The 21,823-nt window shown below is 30.4% G+C and overlaps 2 protein-coding genes across 2 annotated transcripts; both read left to right on the forward strand.

The window, feature by feature from the left end:
* Positions 1 to 3,352: 3,352 nt before the first annotated feature.
* LOC144546063 (cysteine-rich receptor-like protein kinase 15) lies at positions 3,353 to 4,161 on the forward strand. Its single transcript, XM_078294605.1, has 3 exons — positions 3,353 to 3,468; positions 3,563 to 3,713; positions 3,867 to 4,161. The coding sequence occupies exons 2-3, from the start codon at positions 3,570 to 3,572 to the stop codon at positions 4,056 to 4,058; spliced, it is 336 nt and encodes a 111-aa protein (XP_078150731.1). The 5' UTR covers positions 3,353 to 3,468; positions 3,563 to 3,569; the 3' UTR covers positions 4,059 to 4,161.
* Positions 4,162 to 5,560: 1,399 nt separating this feature from the next.
* LOC144546118 (cysteine-rich receptor-like protein kinase 6) lies at positions 5,561 to 8,160 on the forward strand. Its single transcript, XM_078294648.1, has 6 exons — positions 5,561 to 5,585; positions 6,004 to 6,179; positions 6,745 to 6,955; positions 7,056 to 7,299; positions 7,385 to 7,535; positions 7,686 to 8,160. The coding sequence occupies exons 1-6, from the start codon at positions 5,561 to 5,563 to the stop codon at positions 8,031 to 8,033; spliced, it is 1,155 nt and encodes a 384-aa protein (XP_078150774.1). The 3' UTR covers positions 8,034 to 8,160.
* The last annotated feature ends 13,663 nt before the right edge of the window (positions 8,161 to 21,823 follow it).

Raw genomic sequence — 21,823 nt, forward strand, 5'->3', positions numbered from 1 at the left:
TATTTGGTTTGGTTTTGGTTCAGCTTGGTGTGAATTTGATTTCAGCTTGGTTTGAATTTGTTGATTTCAATTGACTTGGATTTGGGTTTGATTTGGAATTCATTTAGGTTTGATTTGGAATTCATTTATGTTTGACTTGGATTAGTTTGGGTTTATTTGGATTTATTTGAGTTTGATTTTTATGTGATTCGGGTTGTTTTTAGTTATTTGAATTTAACTTGACTTGGTTTGAACTTGAGGATACGTAAAGATTATGTGGCTTTTTAGTATATTTTGAGATTTTTCAAGACATTCAAATAATTTCTAGAATCTTTTTTTTTTTAGTTCGGATATATTTTATAGTATTTTTCTCGACTCTCAGATATTGATTTCATTTGAATGTTTCTAACTTTGGGATATTTTGTATGATTTTTTTTAATAGTCAGATAATTTATATGAATTTTCTGAGTGTCGTTGTTTTCTGGACACTCGGACAATTTATGAAATTAATTTTTGTTTTCTGGAATTTATTTGGATGTTTCTGTGATTTTTAGAGATTTCAAGAGTTTTGTACAGATTTCGGGTCTTGGGTAAGTTTCAGGGTTTTTAAAGGTGGATTTGGCAATTTTCAAGCTCAAAGTCAAAGGATTTGTTTAAGAGTTTGGAAAACCGCAAAGGACTCAAATATTGAAGTGCAAACTTTCAGGATCTTTTCTGCAAAATCTCTGACCAAGTCTCAAGATTTAATATATATTTGGTCGGTTTTGGTTTTTATTTCATATCTACTTGAGTTTTTCACCAAATTGATCGTGCTATATATATATCAAAATTAATCAAATGTTATTGTTTAAACATGCATGCATGGTTTTTATATTCAGGACATGTTCATACCATAAAACTATATTTATAATTTTTTTATTAATCTTAATACTATAAGAAAATTATTCTTGATTAATTGACATTCTTTAATGTTTATATATAATCTATTTAGACCATTTATTCAAAATAATTAATTACCATTATTTTTTATCAGAATTTAAGATATTTTTCCAAACTTTTAAAATGCACATGGATACCTTTTCTAGGTGCTGTATGAAAGCCAAGTCTAAATTCAAATCACACAAATGTTTATCATCTCATAAAAAAACTAAGATAACAACATTTTTCAAATTTTGGAGTATACTTGATTATTTTAAAATATTTTGAAAATTTTGTTATGCTAAAACATATAATAAAGTGATAAAGCAGCTCCTAAGAATCTTTGCAATGGTGTAAAATGAAACTAGAGAAATGAGGAAAACGTAAAAATCAATTAAGTTATAAAAATAAACAAATATAATGCATTTATAAGTAGAAAATTATAACTTTAATAGCTTTATTTCTTCAAATTTCTTTAACAATTATGATAACAATTTTTTTTCTGTTTTTTGCATGTTTTTCGTTTAACAAAAAATTAAAAACTTAGCCACAATGTCTAAGTATGGATGTTTCCTAATCTATTAATTATTCATTGCAAGCTTCTTTTTGCTAATTTATTCACCACTTTCTTCTGTTTATTAATTCCCTTATATTTTTCTTTTCTTTTGTTGTGATATATATTTGTCTTATATGCACAAAGTATCTCTAAATTTATTTATAGTTTTTTTCAATATCTGAGCAATTTTCCCAAATATAATTTATATGAGTTTGAAAGTTAAATTACATTCGCAATAGATTTTAAGTAATGCATATATATCATCCTATCATCTCATCTCATTTCATTCAATCTTTTATAAATCCTAGAAGATGCATGCAGTGTATGACATGTCATGCCTAAATTAATCCAAGTTACAAAAATAATATGATCATGTCATGCTTTCCACATGTAGTCTGAATATTTACTCTGAATATTTACTATTGTTGATGATTCTAGCAACCACTACTTTGCGAACAGTACTTTTGCATGTTTTTTAGCTACTACTTTGAAATGTTGCTCTTAAGCCATTAGTAGACAACATCCTGCCATTTTGCCATATGCTTAAAAAAAAGTAAATTTGAAACCCATAAACTATATGTGGATCTAGCCCAATGAAACCCAAATAAGCCTATTCTGATCTGATACAATATTCGATAATTTATGGGCTCCAATCATGAGAAGCAAATCCTTGCAGGCCTAGTTTGACTAATTCAGGATTCAATTACAAAATAGATATATATATTTTTTTCTAATTGAAATTTTTAAACTTTATTGTTACATCAGTAATTAAAGTATTTAGGTTGATAGTTAAAAACATATGAAAATCTACCTTTAATTATATTTCTTGAGAAATTTTTATCTTGAATCACCATAAAGAAGGCCATATATTGAAAATCCTTCTTTTTTTTTAATTAGAGGAGAAAATATATTTATGAATGAAAATCCAATATTTTTGTAATATTGTCGAACCTGTGATAGGGATATATGCATCAGGGACAATCTTGTAAAGTTTTTTGTAGCATATAATTTGAAATTTGTTTAATTGGTTTGTTACTTTTGGCACAGTACCTGACTGTTTCCTCCATTGTTGATCACTTGCGCTAAAGGTAGATTTGCATGGCTTCTTTCATAATTTAGGTAAAAAAAGTCTAAATTTATCAAATTTGACCAATATTAATTAGCATTTTTCATACTCTTATTTGACTTCAGTTGACTTTTTAAATCATGTGCATGCAAAGTACAAATTTAGAATTCCAGATTGTTTGCACACCTCTGTGATGTGGGTCACTGGAGAGTGGACCTCAAATAAGGTTGTAAGAACAAAATGAGCACAAACAAAATAAGGGGATATTGAAAACATGTCTACAGTGACCCTTATATTCCATATTGAAAACAAAATCAGCACAAACAGAATATTTACTAAAAGCACTCTAATGGCATATTCCACCGTGGATCCTGAAAACATGTCTACAGTGAACCCTTGAAAATGGTCAACAAGTGGCAGTGAAAAGACTGTCCGGAAGTTCACTACAAGGGCTGAGAGAGCTGAAAAATGCGGTTGAATTCCTTGCAAAGCTTAAGGATAAGAATCTTGTGCAACTTCTGGGGTGTTGTATACAAAAGAAGGAAAATATTCTTTGCTATGAGTTCCTTCCAAATGGGAGCCTCGACAAGATTCTCTTTGGTATTTTTAACTAAATCAACTGTAACTCTTCAAAATTTTACTTCAATTTATTTTTATCTAATCCAGAGCTATCTATTAACTGACTGTGTGATTAATGCAACAAAGGATCCACCGAAACAGTTAGAACTTGGCTGGAAGATCCGCTACAAAATAATTGAAGGCATTGGTCGTGGGTTACATAACATTATCTCTACGAGGAATCACGAGTAAAAATTATACACAGAGATCTTAAAGCAAGTAATATATTACTTGACAAAGACATTATCCCCAAAATTTCTGATTTCGGTCTTGCAAGGTTCTTTGCGGAAGATCAAACTCATATAGACACCTCAAATATTGCTGGAACATTGTAAGCCCATAATTGCTACTTTTTGGACAATCATCTTATTTTTTTCTTGAATTCTGTAAATTTAGGAAAATGATTCTTAATAATATACATGCAGTGGATACATGGCACCAGAGTATGCTCAGCATGGAAATTTCTCTGCAAAATCAGATGTTTACAGTTTCGGTGTTTTACTTCTGGAAACTGTTACGGGTCAGAGAAATGGTTCCTTTGCAAACTCAGGCCGTGCTTCAAACCTCGTTAGCTATGTAAGTTATAAGAAATTTAAACAATTTAATTTCCATGCAATGTTATAACTAAATTCGGACCTAATAAGTTATAAATTAAGCAATCAAGAGGATTAGATATAAATAAGCAAATATTAGATGCAATTCATGAGATTTATGAATTCCTTCATGTAGGCATGGAACCATTGGAAAAACAATACAATGGATGAACTAAAAGATCCAATAATAGAGGATTTGTATTTTGAAGAGGTCACCAAATGTGTTCATATAGCATTACTTTGTGTGCAAGAAGAGCCGAGCGTCAGGCCCTATATGGAGGCCGTGAACCACATGCTTGCTGGCGGTGCCATTCCAGATCTTCCTTGAACATGGAAGGCTTATATGGATATTTCCATGAGCAAGGAGAGTTCCATGGCAATGCTAAATAAATTTTCGGAGAGGAGTTCAGACAGCAATACCACGAGAAGAAGTTTGGCTCGAGAAGAACAATAACAAAGTTCAAAGTTGAGTGCCTAATACCATCCATATGTTTGAAAGAGCAGGTCAAAGGCATAAAAGGCCCATATCAGGGTATCTATACTATTTAATTCATAGCCCAAAATTATCACAGCTAAATTTAAAATAGTTAATTAGTTTATTATGTTTTTATGATAAATTGTGTTTACACTTTGTCTGAACTCTGAATTACCACTGTTAGAATTCGTTAATAATTATTTGAATATTAAATTAACTAGAGATACTTCCTCTTCGTTGCATAAGATGATACGACCAATTCATATTTTGTACGTAGTGTGTGGGCTTTTAAATTAAGTACTCTCTTTTTCCTTTTTCTTATTGTTTCTTTTTTGCTTTTGCAATCAGTAGCGTGAAAGCTTTTTTTTTTATTTCAATTTATGTTCGAACAGTGGCATGATAAAATTAATATACTGCATCATGATGATAATAATTTATTTACGTACGAGCAAACTATTCTAATATATTAAAACACAATGATATATATGTGGATTTCAATTATTTGCATAAGCAGAATGCATCTCTGAAATTACATAAGTTGCAAATTTTTATCAATTTTAAAATACGTGTTAATTAACTTATCAGAAGTTTAAATATAAATATATAAATTAGTATATTCAATTAATTAAAAAACATACATATTTATGATTTTTTTGAAATTTCTTAACATTTTTCGGATAATTCTTATGTGTTTGAAAGTTAATAGCCATTCGCAATAGATTTTAAGAAATGTTCATATCATATCATATCATATATCATTTGACTCGCACCTTTTATTTTGGAAGACATGAAATGTCACACCTAAATTAACCTTAGTTACAAAAATAGTATGACCATTTCATGCTTCTCACATGTAGTTTGAATATTTACTAAAATATATAAAATAATACATATGATGGATTTATTTCGTATGAATTCCTACTTGCCAATGGACAATTCAGTCCAAGCCATAAGTAGATCACTACATCCTGCAATATTGCATTAGGGTTTTTAAAACATAAATATGAAGCCCATAATAAGCCCAAATTATAAACTCTAATGAGCTTATGCTGGTCTGATACAATATCTTACATATATGGGCTTCAATCATGCAAAGCAAATTTGACCCATATCCAAGCAAGTTTAATTTTACTAATTCGGAATTCAATTACAAAATCTGATTTTTTTTTTTTTTTTTTTCCTAACTGAAAAGTGAGAGTATATCTTGTTAAATATAAACCATTGACACACCTACATCACCATTTTGCAAACATAAAGATATACAATATGAACATAATAATTAAATCTAGGCATTGTCCTGATTAGTATATATATACACTGATTTTCAGCCTTTCAGAAAAATTAGTTTGCAGAAGATGAGACAGGATGGGACCTGGACAGGTCAAGAGGCAGAGATAGCAATTACCTGATCCCATGGAATAATATTGATGTGTGTATTGCAAGTTTACATGCTACCGGTACCCATTCGATGTGAATTTATTAACTCGAGAAATGGAGTTTACAGTGAAGGGTTAAATTATTCAAATGCTGGAAAGAGGGGAACATTGTCTTTAACAAGGCTTATTCCTATCTCAAGGAACATTGTCTTTAACAACAAGATTAAAAGGTCCCGAGGATAGATTAATATTGTTTTCTTCTCTACATTTGGTATATGCTTGTGTTATTCAAATAATTTTTCTTACATTTTATATACTTTTTTTCTGTTTCCATTTTTCCATCATATCATGCTTTTTGTTCCTAAAAAAGTTCATATTGATTGATTAGAATAACAGTAGATCCTATGTTTCATTGTAACCAGAGGATGATTGTCTGTCCAGTAGTTATCTACAAGAAAATCTCGACACAAATCTTGAGCTCATTCTTAACCCAAGTGCAGAATACCAAGTTTTTGACTTGGATACCTTGAGAAATGCTACTCATAACTTCTCAGAAAAGAATAAGCTTGGACAAGGCGGTTTTGGTCCCGTCTATGAGGTAAATACATATTAACAACAGAATATTTACTAAAAGCACTCTAATGGCATATTCCGCTGTGGATCCTGAAAACATGTCTACAGTGACCCTCATAAAAATGTCGTTTCAATCTGAGATAGTGATGCATGCTAACGATTGCCTTATCTCAGGTCAACTAGTATAAGCAAAATCATTATTCTTGAAAATTTACTATTAGAGTGTGCTTATAACTACTTTGTTTAGGAAAGGGATAGAAGCGGATGAGAGAAGGCAGTGAGTTCACTTTCTGTACATCCCAAATCAGGATTTACAGAAAGTCAGAAATCACTAAATTTGCATGCAAAGCTCACCATGTCTCCCCTTTGCTTTCCTCTGAAATTTTTGCGGTTTTGGAGCAAGTAACCCGGTACAATCAGATCTGGTCATGCCTTCTCTCCCCTCCCTTCTCTCTCCTAGATGCTTTCTGGAGCACACCCTTAGAGTTAAATCAACCGTAGAGAAATTTTGATCATTGGTCAACAACCATCTATAAAAGCTCAAAGTAAATAGAGTCCATAATTTATATTCAAACATGAAAAATTTGCAGGGAACCCTTCCAAATGGTCAACAAGTGGCAGTGAAAAGACTGTCCGGAAGTTCACTACAAGGGCTGAGAGAGCTGAAAAATGAGGTTGAATTCCTTGCAAAGCTTAAGCATAAGAATCTTGTGCATCTGGTGGGGTGTTGTATACAAAAGAAGGAAAATATTCTTTGCTACGAGTTCCTTCCAAATGGGAGCCTCGACAAGATTCTCTTTGGTATTTTTAACTAAATCAACTGTAACTCTTCAAAATTTTGCTTCAATTTATTTTTATCTAATCCAGAGCTATATATTAACTGACTGTGTGATTAATGCAGCAAAGGATGCACCGAAACGGTTAGAACTTGGCTGGAAGATCCGCTACAAAATAATTGAAGGCATTGGTCGTGGGTTGCATTATCTCCACGAGGAATCACAACTAAAAATTATACACAGAGATCTGAAGGCAAGTAATATATTGCTTGACAAAGACATGATCCCCAAAATTTCTGATTTCGGTCTTGCAAGGTTCTTTTCGGAAGATCAAACTCATATAGACACCTCAATTATTGCTGGAACTTTGTAAGCCCATAATTGCTACCAATCATCTTATTTTTTCTTGAATTCTGTAAATTTAGGAAAATGATTCTTAATAATATACATGCAGTGGATACATGGCCCCAGAGTATGTTATGCATGGAAATTTCTCTGCAAAATCAGATGTTTACAGTTTCGGTGTTTTACTTCTGGAAATTGTTACGGGCCAGAGAAATAGTTCCTTTGCAATCTCAGGCCGTGCTTCAAACCTCGTTAGCTATGTAAGTCATAAGAAATTTAAACAATTTAATTTCCATGCAATGCTATAACTAATTTCGGACCTAATAAGTTATAAATTAAGCGATCAAGTTTAGATATAAATAAGCAAATATTAGATGCAATTCATGAGATTTATGAATTCCTTCATGTAGGCATGGAACCATTGGAAAAACAATACAATAGATGAACTAAAAGATCCAATGATAGAGGATTTGTATTTTGAAGATGTCACCAAATGTGTTCATATAGCATTACTTTGTGTGCAAGAAGAGCCAAGCGTCAGGCCCCATATGGAGGCCGTGAACCGCATGCTCGCTGGCAGTGCCATTCCAAATCTTCCTTCAACATGGAAGGCTTTTATAGATATTTCCATGAGCAAGGAGAATTCCATGGCAATGCTAAGTAAATTTTCGGAGAGGAGTTCAGACAGCAATACCACGAGAAGCAATACCACGAGAAACAATACCACGGGTAGTAGTTTGGCTCAAGAAGAACAATAACAAAGTTCAAAGTTTAGTGCCTAAAACCATCCATATGTTTGAAAGAGCAGGTCAAAGGCATAAAAGGCCCATATCTGGGTATCTATACTGCTTAATTCATGGCCCAAATTAGCACAGCTAAATTTAAAATAGTTAGTTTATTATGTTTTTATGATAAATCGTGTGTGCACTTTGTCTGAACTCTGAATTACCACTGTTAGAATTCTTTAATAATTATTTGAATATTAAATTAACTAGAGATACTTCATCTTCGTTGCATGAGATGATACAACCAACTCAAATTTTGTAGTTTGTGAACTTTTAAATTAAGTACTCTCTTTTTCCTTTTTCTTATTATTTCTTTTTTGCTTTTGCAATTAGTAGCGTGTATGCTTTGTTCATTTTAATTAATGTTCGAACAGTAGCACCATAAAATTAATATACTCTCTTTTCAATCTTTATTTTCAAATTTTGGACTAAATAGTTACAACCTTCCCTGTACCTCTAAAATTATATATACTACATCATGATGATGATAATAATTTTTAATTACGTACCAGCAAACTATTCCAATATATTAAAACACAATGCTGTATGTGTGGACTATACACACACACCCTTTTATGTAAACAATAAGAAGAAAACACCTACAATTAAGTTACATATATACATATATATATCTTATTAACAATTCAACACGTCTGAGCCAATTTTTTTATTGTGCCCCATTGCATATGAGGTACAGTAGAGAATCTTATTTTGAGCCAAAATTTGTGTCCATATATTGGCCCGTACTATGAGAAACTAAAGGACCGAAATGTCTCCTCAACCGAATTTCCCAAACGTACCCGTACCATAAATACTTGTGGGGAACCACTTAATTACATGGAGGGAACCATGTACGTTTTTAGAAGTAGATTTTTTTTTTCCCTCAGTTCAATTTTAGATTGGCAACATTTGCCTTGACAACAACACACATTTTTTGTTGATTTTTTATTGATAACCCGGTGGATTTGGTGAATTTGATTAAGTATTAATTAGAATTATCAATTTAACATAAAAAAATTCTGTTGACAAAAAATACATAGCAACATACAAAATTTTCTGATTTGCATCATTTGAATTTGCATATATTTTAGTTACATTACAAATTGTTTTCTTATATCAATTGTTTTCTTATATCATTACTATCAGAATCAGACTTTCATACAGCCGACCCTAATTTTTGAATTTCTATTTTGACTGGGTAATTAAGTATCGGGTCCATATCGGTATTGGATACGTGTCCAATACAGGTACGATGTCCATACAGAAGTATTGGAGTAACATAGGCATAGGCTAAAGGGTGAAATAAGAGATTTAGTCCTCGTTATTCCATCAAATGAATATTAATTGAGCTGGACTAAGATAATATAAGTCAATCTTTAAATCGGTCTAAATTAAACCATCTCATATGATGGTTTAATTTTATTGTACGTCATGACCTAACTCGAATGAATATAATAATCTAGTATTAGTATATAATTAGTATATTATTATTAATATTTATTATTAATATATAATTATATAATTAACATCTTATATTGCTAATATATTAAATGAGGAGGGTTCCAATGCCTCATTTTTTTTCATACCTCATATTTTATATTTTCGTTTTCTTCATATTCAAAGTCTAAATTGTCGATCCGAACCGTTCAACATGATATCCATACTACAATATGGTATATAATTAGTATCTTATTATTAATCATTATTATTAATATAAAATTATATAATTAATATCTTATGTTGTTAATATATTAAATAATTATTACAATAATATTATAATATATACAGTTATTATTAATATATTAATATTACATAATTAGAATCTTATTATTAATAATTATTATTAATATATAATTATATAATTAATATATTATGTTGTTAATATGTTACATAATTATTATAATAATGGTATAATATATTATAGTTATTAACTTATTATTAATATATTAACAACATAAGATATTAATTATATAATTATATATTAATATCTTATGTTGTTAATATATTAAATAATTATTATAATATATGATAAGTTATTATGCATTTTTTAATATTATATCTTATTATTAATAATTATTATTAATATATAATTAATATCATTTCAAACTCAAGCATGGATGTTTTACTAATCTATTAGTCATTTCAAACTCCTTTTTTCTAGAATGCACAAATTAAGTATCTCAATATGTCTATATGTGTTAAGTAACTGGCCCGAAGTTTAAACAAAATATAAATCTCAAATTCTCCAATTCTTCAAACTTATTTAAGGTTTTTTCCAATATTTTAGCAATTTTCCTAAATATAATTATGATGTGTTTGAAAGTTAATTTACATTCACAATAGATTTTAAGTAATGAATATATATCATCATATCATCTCATTTCATTCAATCTTTTATAAATTCTAGAAGATGCATGCAGTGTATGACATGTCACGCTTAAATTATTCCAAATTACAAAAATAATATGACCATGTCATGCTTCCCACATGTAGTCCGAATATTTACTATTGTTGATAATTCTAGCAACCACCACTTACTTTTTTTGCATGTTTTTTGCTACTACGTACTTTGAAATGTTGCTCCAAGACATAAGTAAACAACATCCTGCCAAGTAAACAATAATAAAAAAATTGATAAGTGTAAAATTAAATCTTTGTTTGAATGTTTAATTTTGACTAATTATAATAAAATTTATTTTATTTAATTATTAATACGAAACACTAATCTTGTGCAAAAGATATCCGATTAATGGTAATATTGTTTTTCATTGGTTTTTTCCAATATCTTAGCATCTTTCGAATATACAATTGTTATGTGTTTGGAAGTTAATGTCCATTCAAAATAAATTTTAGTAATGCATATATATCATATCATTTGATTCAAAACTTTTTATTAAATCCTAGCAAGATCCAGAGTATGAAATGTCACGACTAAATTACCTTTAATAACAAACATAGTATGACCATTTCATGTTTCCCACATGTAGCTTGAAATTTTACTGAATTATAGCAAAATATACATAAGATGGGCTTACTAGGCTATTAATTGTTTATCGTATGAATATACATGTAGTTTGAATATTTACTACTTGCCAAGAGACGATTCATTCCAAGCCATAATAGACAACATCATGCCATTTTGACATAGGCTTAAAGAAACGTAAACTTGAAGCCCGTGACTAGTCCAAATAAGCCCATGAATCCATGCTGTTTTGATACAATATGCGACAATATAATGGCTTCAATCATGCGAAGCAAATTTGACCCACATCCTAACAAGCCTAATTTTACTAATTTGGGATTCAATTATAAAATCTGATTTCATTTTGAATTGCAAAGTATAAAAAATAGGAGAGGAGGGTTCCAATGCACCCAATCTAAAGAAACTAAATTTGTAAAATTTCTGTCAATAAAAAATATATTACTAGTATATATACTTCTATTTTAACATTATATTTCGGAAGTAAGGTAGAACATATGTAATAATTTATTGTGTCAATTTGAGTTGATATTTATTTGTTATTGTGTAATTTCTCTTCAATAGTACAACGTTGTACTTAACAATGAGACATAATCTTGTAGTACCATAATAACCAAAATATTGCTTCTGATCTAAATGAAAAGACTGGTTCTGACAGGTGGGGTCCCACCTCTCCAAATTTGGATTGATTCCAGATCTAGCTGTGATACCGTAATCAACCAAGAATGCCAACCAAAAGGAATCTATTAATAATAAGGAGACTCACAGATGGGGCACGGCTTTTCATCTAACTGGCCCTGATGCTCGTGGTTTGAAGAGGTATGTATATTATTGTTCCATATAGGTAAACTGAACAAGTAATTATTTGAGCTAGTTGTACTAGTACTGAAGAACTTTATAAATCAATGGTTGAGTTTTTTTTTTTTTTTTTTTTTTTCCTTTTTTAGTATTGTCATTGTCCTAATAATTAGTATACACACTGATTTTCAGTCATTCAGAAAAAATAGTTTGCAGAAGAGAGGGATAGGAACCATGAGACAAAAATTGTTCGCTGGCACAAACATGTAGAAGAACTGGATGGGACCTGACAGGTCAAGAGGTAAAGACAGCAATTACCTTATCTCATGGAATAATTATATTGATGTGTGTATTGCAAGTTTACATTCTACCAGTACCCATTCGATGTGAATATATTAACTGAGAAATCGAATTTACAATGAAGGATTAAATTATTCAAATGCTGGAAAGACTATATATATTTTGTTATATTTGGTTTGTTAATTTATATAAAAGTTATCTGCAAAATCGAGAAAAAATTAAACGAGGTAACTAGTTTCATGAACTTACAGTATATATGTTGAGTTTGTTGACATTCGCCACTTTGATTTGAGGGGCAACTTCATGTATACTTCTCAAAAACTTTCAAATTACATATTTTTCTAAAGTTCAATTATGATATTTACACTTCTAAATTTCAAAAACTCACATATTTACCCATTTTATTGCATTTTCTTTTCAAACTAATTTGAAATTTATAAAATACCCATTTTACTCTTTATTAAAAAAATAAAAAAAATATGTCATTCTAATTAGTCGGTTTCCGAAGACAGGTTAATATTTTTTTCTGCTCTACTTTTAGTATATGCTTGTTTGTGTGTCAGAACTAAGAAGTAGAGAAATTAACCATTTCGAAATATGATATTATGAAGTTTTGAGAGGAGATAAGTATTTTAAAGTTTTTGAGGGGTATGCGTGACATTCCACCTTGATTGTTTTAAGGTAACAATATATTTTACAATTTAGACACTTTTGTGTATTATCTCTTCTTCCCCCTCTGAAATGTTTAGATGATAAAAGAAGTGTTTTCAAACATAATTTATATTTTAATCTTATTTATTACATGTTTTTTATCTATATTTATTATATTTTTGTTCATTTTCAAATCATAGTCAAGTAGCCGTTTTTGTAAATTTTATTTCTCCATGTAGACTTCATAAAATGAGCAATAAATCTGCAGCAAAGCACATGAGTATCTTTTCTAAGTATTGTATATAATCCAAACTGAAATCACATAAATGTTTATAAGCTAATAAAAAAACTTAAGATAATAACATTTTTTTCAAATATATTTGATTATTTTAAAAGATTTTGAAAAAAAATTTATGATAATAACATATAATAAAGTTTTTCATTAAAAGGAAAGTTAAACCCTGGCCACAATAACCAAGGTGGGATGTTTTCCTAACTATTAGTCACTGTAAGCTCCTTATTTCTAATTTATTGCATCACTTTATTTTGTTTATTCTCTTTTACATTTTTTTTTCTTTTGTAAATGTCTTATATGCATAAATTATCTCAATATTTATATATGTACATGTTAAGTAACTGAAAAAATATATAATTTTTCAAATATCCAATTCTCTAAACTTATTTATGGTTTTTTCCAATATCTTAGCAATTTTTCTAAATGTCTTATGTGTTTGAAAGTTAATTTACATTCGCAATAGATTTTAAGTAATGAATATATATCATCATATCATCTCATTTCATTCAATCTTTTATAAATCCTAGAAGTTGCATGCAGTGTACGACATGTCACGCTTAAATTAATCCAAATTACAAAAATAATGTGACCATGTCATGCTTCCCACATGTAGTCTGAATATTTACTATTGTTGATAATTCTAGCAACCACTACTTTTGCATGCGAAGCAAATTTAAATTTTGGACTAAATAGTTGCAACCTTCCCAGTACCTCTAAAATTATATATACTACATCATGATGATGATAATAATTTTGTATTACGATGATGATGATAATAATTTTGTATTACGTACCAGCAAACTATTCCATTATATTAAAACACAATGTTGTGTGGACTTCATTATTTGCAGAAGCAGAAACTCTCGACATATAAGTGCTTTTACACATAGACACCCTTTTATGTAAACAATAAGAAGAAAACAACTACAATTAAGTTATATATATACATATCTATCCTATTAACAATTCAACATGTCTAAGCCATTTTTTTATTGTGCCCCATTGCATATGAGGTACAGTAGAGAATCTTATTTTGAGCCGAAATTTGTGTCCATATATTGGTCCGTACTATGAGAAACTAAAGGACCGAAATGTCTCCTCAACCGAATCTCCCAAACGTACCCGTACTATAAATACCTATGGGGAACCACTTAATTACATGGAGGGAACCATGCATGTTTTTAAAATTGGATTTTACTTTTCCTCAATTCAATTTTAGATTAGCAACATTTGACTTGACAACAACACACATTTTTTTGTGATTTTTTATTGATAACCCGGTTGATTTGGTGAATTTGATTAAGTATTAATAAAATAAGAGAAATTTAGATATATACCCATCATAACTTCATCAATTAGATATTTCCCCACCAACATTTCAAAAATAGTTATTTACCCATCTAAACTTACCTAATTTATTAATATCCCCATTTTTTGATTTAATTACTTAAAAATAAAAATTAATATTAATAAAACATTAAAAAGACTGTTTTGTCCTTGCTGACAAAAGTAGGAAGCAAAAAATATCATCTACGTTCGTCAATGGATCTCAAAACGAAGGCTCTCAAGCCCACTTGCGATTATGACAGTAATATGATTTCAACTTCTCATCCCCCACCAGACATGCAAACAACACATGAGATAGTTAATAGAGAAGTTTTCGTTTAGTTAGACAAAAAGTGGTAGCATGTCAAATAAGTCGTTCCCTTTTTGGTTGAAAGATAAGTAGAAAACTCATCCAAGTAGTAAAAAGTGTGTACAGTGCTACGCCTTCTCTCCATCGTAAAAAAGAAAGTAAACAAATGCTCAGAAAGTGATTAAAATACAGAGAGTTTGTAATTTTGTATCATTCGAACCAAATAAGACAACGCTATAAACCCCCCTCACACTCTCCAAATAAAGCACAACAAATGAATAACGCAAAAGTCTAGCATGTCAATTTCCAAGTTATACTTGATCAGTTGATTGTTCTCCTTGGCGCTCTCGTTTACACCGCAACCGCAATTCCTGCAACTAATGACAAGCATGTGAATGTGAAAGGAGTCTCCACTGGTGGAGATGCTGCAGACTCAAAAATTCTAGGTCTAGATATTCCTGCAATTCCTGCAGACTCAAAATTGATGCAAGTGTTGGAACTCTAGATCGAGGTACTCAGGGAACTCGGGGAACTCCAGGTACTCGGACTGGTCCAGGTGCTCTGGCTGCTCCGTGTCCTCGGGGTAGACGGACTGCTCCAACTACTACGACTGCTCCGACTATTCCGGGTAGGGGTACTCCGGGAACTCCAGGTACTCCGGGTACTCCGGGTACTCCGGGTACTGGGTGCTCCTCCGGATAGGTGCATCTGTGGGACCCACTGCAGTGCTACCTCCCGTATTGGGCTAAATGTTTGAGATGGCATCAAATCTAGATGGTTCAGTATAATTAATTAGCTAGTTAGTGTAACTGTGATATGATGCCAGCTAGTATGTTTTATTTTGTCGCAATAAGGTGATTCCGATTCATCATCTGTATTGAATCATGTCTATCGCTGGTAGTCTGCCTAATTAATTGAGTTTACAGAGTTGTTACTGCTGATTCTATAAATCAGTTGCAATTCTATATGTTATATGACAACTATGCAATTTTCTAATTCATGTCAAAATAAATGAATACCAAATTGCCAATAAATTTAAGCACTGAAAGTTTCTCTCAAAACCTAAGATAAGCTATGACTGGTATTGGTAAAGAACCAGCAGAAAGAAATTTCCAGCTATTGAAAAGTCCTATATAGAGTATATGTGTACCTCCTCAGACATGCATGCATGAATATTTCCTTCTCCTTGGATCTTGTATACATACTGCACAAAAGATTAGTAAATAAGAACTCTCTGAACAATAACAAGTTAAAATCACGGTATTCTTTTTTTTGTATATGTGCCACTATAATGAAGCAGTACATTCCTTGATACACAAATGATCAACTAACCAGATGACAAGGTGCTTGTGTTATATGCAATATTTACTAAGTACGTACCTACCTACTTTTAATTTATTATTTCCTAACAGAATTTAAAAACTGGTAGATACCTATTAGGTAATTAGATTAACACTTGCATCAATTTTTGAGTCTGCAGGAATTCCCGGAATTGCAGGAATTGCAGGAATATCTAGACCTAGAATTTTTTAGTCTGCAGCATCTCCACCATTGGAGACTCCTTTCAATTAGTTGTAGAGAGATCTCTTGCGGTTGCGGTGCAAACGAGAGCACCAAGGAGAACAATCAAGTATAACTTGGAAATTGGAAATTTTGCAGGAATATCTAGACCTAGAATTTTTTAGTCTGCAGCATCTCCACCGGTGGAGACTCCTTTCAATTAGTTGTAGAGAGATCTCTTGCGGTTGCGGTGCAAACGAGAGCACCAAGGAGAACAATCAAGTATAACTTGGAAATTGGAAATTGGCATGCTAGACTTTTGTGTTATTCATTTGTTGTGCTTTATTTGGAGAGTGTGAGGGGGTTTATAAAATAAGACAACGCTACTGTGAAATGATTATTCAAAAATTACTTTTTATAAAATATAATTTACTCATTTTCTGTTTTTTATTTGTCCCTATATCTAGGCTAGGCCAATTTGGGATTCCTGTAGCTTTGAATTAGATTGCAAAGTTTAGGAAATAAATCTGCTACAGTTCTAAGGAATCGTAGGAACCTGCTTTTCCAAATACAACCACTCATTTATTTAGAGATTCGTGCATAAAAATCAACTGTTTTTGGAATTCATGCATTCTAAAATATTGATAGTTAGATTTGGAAAAGGAGGGTCCTACAATTCTTGTTGGAATCGTATTTTCCAAAGTTTATAGAAAATGACATCTATGAATTTGAGAGGCATGGCTGAGAGCTGTTAGAAAAGGCTATTGTTTTCTAAAGAGGCCATCGGAGTAACAATCAACCTCAATGCCTAGAAAATATGAAGCTTAAAGCATATCTCAGTTAATGGGAAGTGACAAATTATTTGAGGTCGGAGAAAGAGAAGAGGGAGAGGCTAGTAACACTGTATTTTTAAGCAAGGATAAAACAGTCATTTTAATGTTTTATTAATATTAATTTTTATTTTTAGTGATTAAATTAAAAAAATGGGGATATTAATAAATTAGCTAAGTTTAGATGGGTAAATAACTAATATTAAAATGTTGATGGTGAAATATCTAATTGATAAAATTATGATGGGTATATATCTAAATTTCTCATTAAAAGAATTATCAATTTAACATAAAAAAATTCTGTTGACAAAAAATATATAGCAACATATATACAAAATCTTCTTATTTGCATCATTTGAATTTGCATATATTTTAGTTACATTACAAATTGTTTTCTTATATCAATTGTTTTCAAATTGAGTGTGCTTGATTTGAATTTACTAATTTGAGAAAACGAGTATACAATAAATAATAAAATTATCAACGTTCTGGAAATACTATATTTTGTTACATTTGGTTTGTTAATTGAATTAAAAAGACAATTCTGCCTGTTCAATATTATTAAAATAATATATTTTGGACATATTTGTTTCTCTTTCCTTTATCTTTTCAAAAAAAATTAACACATTGTTAATTTTATTTTCTGTGTACTTAATTTACGTTGTTATATATGTTATTTTACAAAAACATAATATGTCTGATCAGAATCGGACATTAATAAAGCAATAAGGATCTGATTCATCACTATCAAGATCAGAGATTCATACAGCCGACACTGATTTTCATCACTATCAGAATCAGACTTTTATACAGCCGACCTAATTTTTGAATTTCTATTTTGGCTGGGTAATTAAGTATCGGGTCCATATCGGTATTGGATACGCGTCTGATATGGGTATGATGCCCATACAGAAGTATTGGAGTAACATAGGTATAGGCTAAAGGGTGAAATAAGAGATTTAGTCATCATTATTCCATCAAATGAATATTAATTGAGCTAGACTAAGATAATATAAGTCAATCTTTAAATCGGCCTAAATTAAACCATCTCATATGATGGTTTAATTTTATTGTACATCATGACCTAACTCGAATGAATATAATAATCTAGTATTAGAATATAATTAGTATATTATTATTAATAATTATTATTGAGGAGGGTTCAAATGCCTCCATGTTTTTGTGCCTCCATCATGCCTCCATCTCTCTCCATTATTTTCAAAGTTCAAACAGTCGATCCGAACCGTTCAATCTAACCTCCATACTAAAATATGTTTGGAGACCAAATTTTATATTTTTAGGAATTTTTTTACTATTTTTTTAGATAGGTACAAAAATACTGCTTTTAGATGGTTCAGATTTATTGATTTTGTACCTATCTAAAAAAATAGTAAAAAAATTCCTAAAAATATAAAATTTGGTCTCCAAACATATTTTAGTATGGAGGTTAGATTGAACGGTTCGGATCGACTGTTTGAACTTTGAAAATGATGGAGAGAGATGGAGGCATGATGGAGGCACAAAAACATGGAGGCATTTGAACCCTCCTCATTATTATTATATAATTATATAATTAACATCTTATATTGCTAATATATTAAATAATTATTATAATAATATTATAATATATTATAGTTATTATTAATAAATTAATATTATATAATTAGTATCTTACTATTAATAATTAATTATTTAGACTTCTAAAACTTCAGTCCTTCAACAACTCTTACCAAACAAGAAATATCTTAAGCCATGATCTAACTTTAGACCGATCTAAGTTGAAATAAGTAATTTAGACCTTCTTAACTTTAATCTGCAATCAAACACCACCTTCATTAATAACCTCGTAGCTAATGTAGGAATCTATTATAGCTTGTACATACATATCGAGCAGGGATTATTTAGAGCGTGTTCGGCAGATGGACGGGAATAGGAATAGGAATGGGATTGCAAAAATTTTGAACTAAATTTTACTGTTCGCGTGGGAAAAAAAAAATTCAGTCTGAGTGAATTTTTTTTTCTCACGGGAACAGTAAAATCCGAACACGCCCTATATGTTTGTTCACATGGGTGTTTGCAGTGGATCTGATTTTTTATTATAGTTTGTACATATGGAACAGGGACTATATATGTTTGTTCACATGGGTGTTTGCGGTGGGTCTGATTTTTTAAATTCTTGGTATCTTATACGGAGAAGCTTCCCCGAAGTTTCCTTCAAGATTTCGGGGCCGTCCACTATAATTATATAACTGAAATTTTACTATTAACAAATCTATGGTTCAAAGGATTTTTGTTTTACGTTGTTTGGACAAGTAGAAGACCCAAGGCTAGGGGTGCCAATGAACCCGTTTACCCAATTTCCATTTACTTCATCCATTTCGTTTTTGATAAGACAGATATGGGTAAAAAAAAAAAAATGTTAACTTATTGGGTATAAGTATGAATAAAAAAAAAATTCGTTAGATAAACAAATATATATATAGTTATGGAGTGAGTCTATGGTACTATGCATATCACGGGTTGGTCCGTAATACGGCTCAATATTCGACTTTCAAAATTCTAACGGTCGATCCGAACCATTCATCTTGTTCTCCATATATATTAATATGTGTTTGGAGACCAAATTTTATATTTTTTGAAATTTTTTTACTATTTTTTTAGATTTATTGAAAATCATTGTTTTTGGATGATCCAGAATTTTCAAATCAAGTGATTTTCTAAATATCTAAAAAAATAGTAAAAAAATTTCAAAAAATGTAAAATTTGGTCTCCAAATACATATTAATATGGAGAACAAGATGAACGGTTCGGATCGACCGTTAGAATTTTGAAAAGTCAAATATTAAGCCGTATTATGGACCAAATCGTAATATGCATAGTACCATAGACTCACTCATAGTTATGGATAAAAGTTATTTCGTACCCTATGGATAATGAATAATTATATAAAAATTTAAAAGCATTATATTCAATTTATTCCTTTTTAAAGTTTTTCATATTGTTGTATCCACTCTAATCAAACTGATGATAATTGTTTTTCCTTTTTCATTACAAAAACAACAAATCCAAACTGTTAGATGTTCAATCTATATTAAAATGTGTTTGGAGACCAAATTTTACATTTTTTGGATTTTTTTTTACTATTTATTAAGATGGTTTGAAATTGTTGTTTTTAAATGGTGCAAAATTTTAATAAAAACAGCGATTTTCAAACCATCTTAATAAATAGTAAAAACAATTTAAAAAATGTAAAATTTGGTCTGCAAGCACATTTTAATATAGATTGAACATCTAATAATTTGAATTTGTTGTTTGAACATCAAATACTAAGATATGACCCCGTAAGCACTTAGGTCGAAGTGCTACCGGTAGCAATTTAGTCATATTCATTATGTTATTAAGATAATATATTTTGTGTTTTGTAATTTTTGTTATATGAAGTGAGCTATAAGTATGTGCATCTATTGTGTCTAATTTAGAGAATATTAAAGACCTTAAATATAATATTTTTACTATTTTTTATGATTTATGAAAGATGACAAAAGAGACCTAAAATATTGACAATTTTCTTTTATTTTTGGACCATTTTTTGTGATCTTTCATAAATCATAAAAATAGTAAAAATTGGTATTCTACGAGTTCAATATATAACCAATTTACTGAACTACTTAGTTCGAAGTTTTGAATTGGTTTCTTGAAATTTGGATCAGTAGCATTTCGGCTGAAATGCTACCGAAAGTATATTAGTCAATCTCTCTCTCTCTATATATATATATATAGAGAGAGAGAGAGTAAGACTACCATGCTTTGCAAATTAAAGTATGTGTTTTAATTTGCGCTCATATCTCTAGTTTCAAAATTCAAAACGTCGATCCGAACCGTTCAAGTTGATATCCATATTAAATTGTGCTTGGAGATCAAATTTTATATTTTTTGAAAATTTGTTTATTATTTTTTTAGAATTATTCAAAATCACTGTTTCTGATCTTGATTTCTTGATGGATGATCCTTTTTTTATGCTTTTTGTGCCAAAATAGTGGCTTGCTAGTCTCAAAGTCTGTTCCACTGACAACCATCCCTTAAACTTTGCTGTCTCGACCTCTAACCAGCCCTCTGGACTCAACCAAACGTGTGTACCAGCAGAAAACCATAAGAAAAGCCTATTAATACTCAACTGGTACTGTTCAGCCCCAAAATAACCCCTTAAATAGAAATAAATGAAAAAACATAGCTCCGATCCAAATCAGAAAAACTGTTGTATATGCATGTAGTAGACACTCACGTGGACATAACAAAAAATGAATTTCTCAATTTGGAATTTTCTACAATTTATAATTAGTGTTTGAAGTTCAGACTTTGAAAATGGAACTGGTTCAGAAAAAATCAGCATCTTAACCTGAATCTGTCAGTCAGAAAATACCCTTCTCACCCCAGTTACTGGAGTTGTACAAATTTGAAATTGAATTTGTATGTAGTTTGAGTTTTTCTGGTTCCATTAATATAAAGAACACTCAAATTGGTTTAGCCAATTAATTATAATGAAAATAATAAAACAGGATCTCAGAAAGGGCAAACTGGTCAAATACCAGTCAGATTTCAGGTTGAAAAATGGATGACATATATGTGTATAAAATTGTGTAAAAATTGTAAATAAGATGGACATGCATCCCAGGAATTTGATCCTATAATTTAATCCCCATGTCATGAGTTAAAAAGATTGGGAAATGAATTGAAAAGGTGAAAAACCCAGCTGCAATACACAACACATCCCAT

The sequence above is a fragment of the Carex rostrata genome, chromosome 29, assembly GCF_964058835.1.
Source record: "Carex rostrata chromosome 29, lpCarRost1.2, whole genome shotgun sequence".
NCBI lineage: Eukaryota > Viridiplantae > Streptophyta > Magnoliopsida > Poales > Cyperaceae > Carex > Carex rostrata.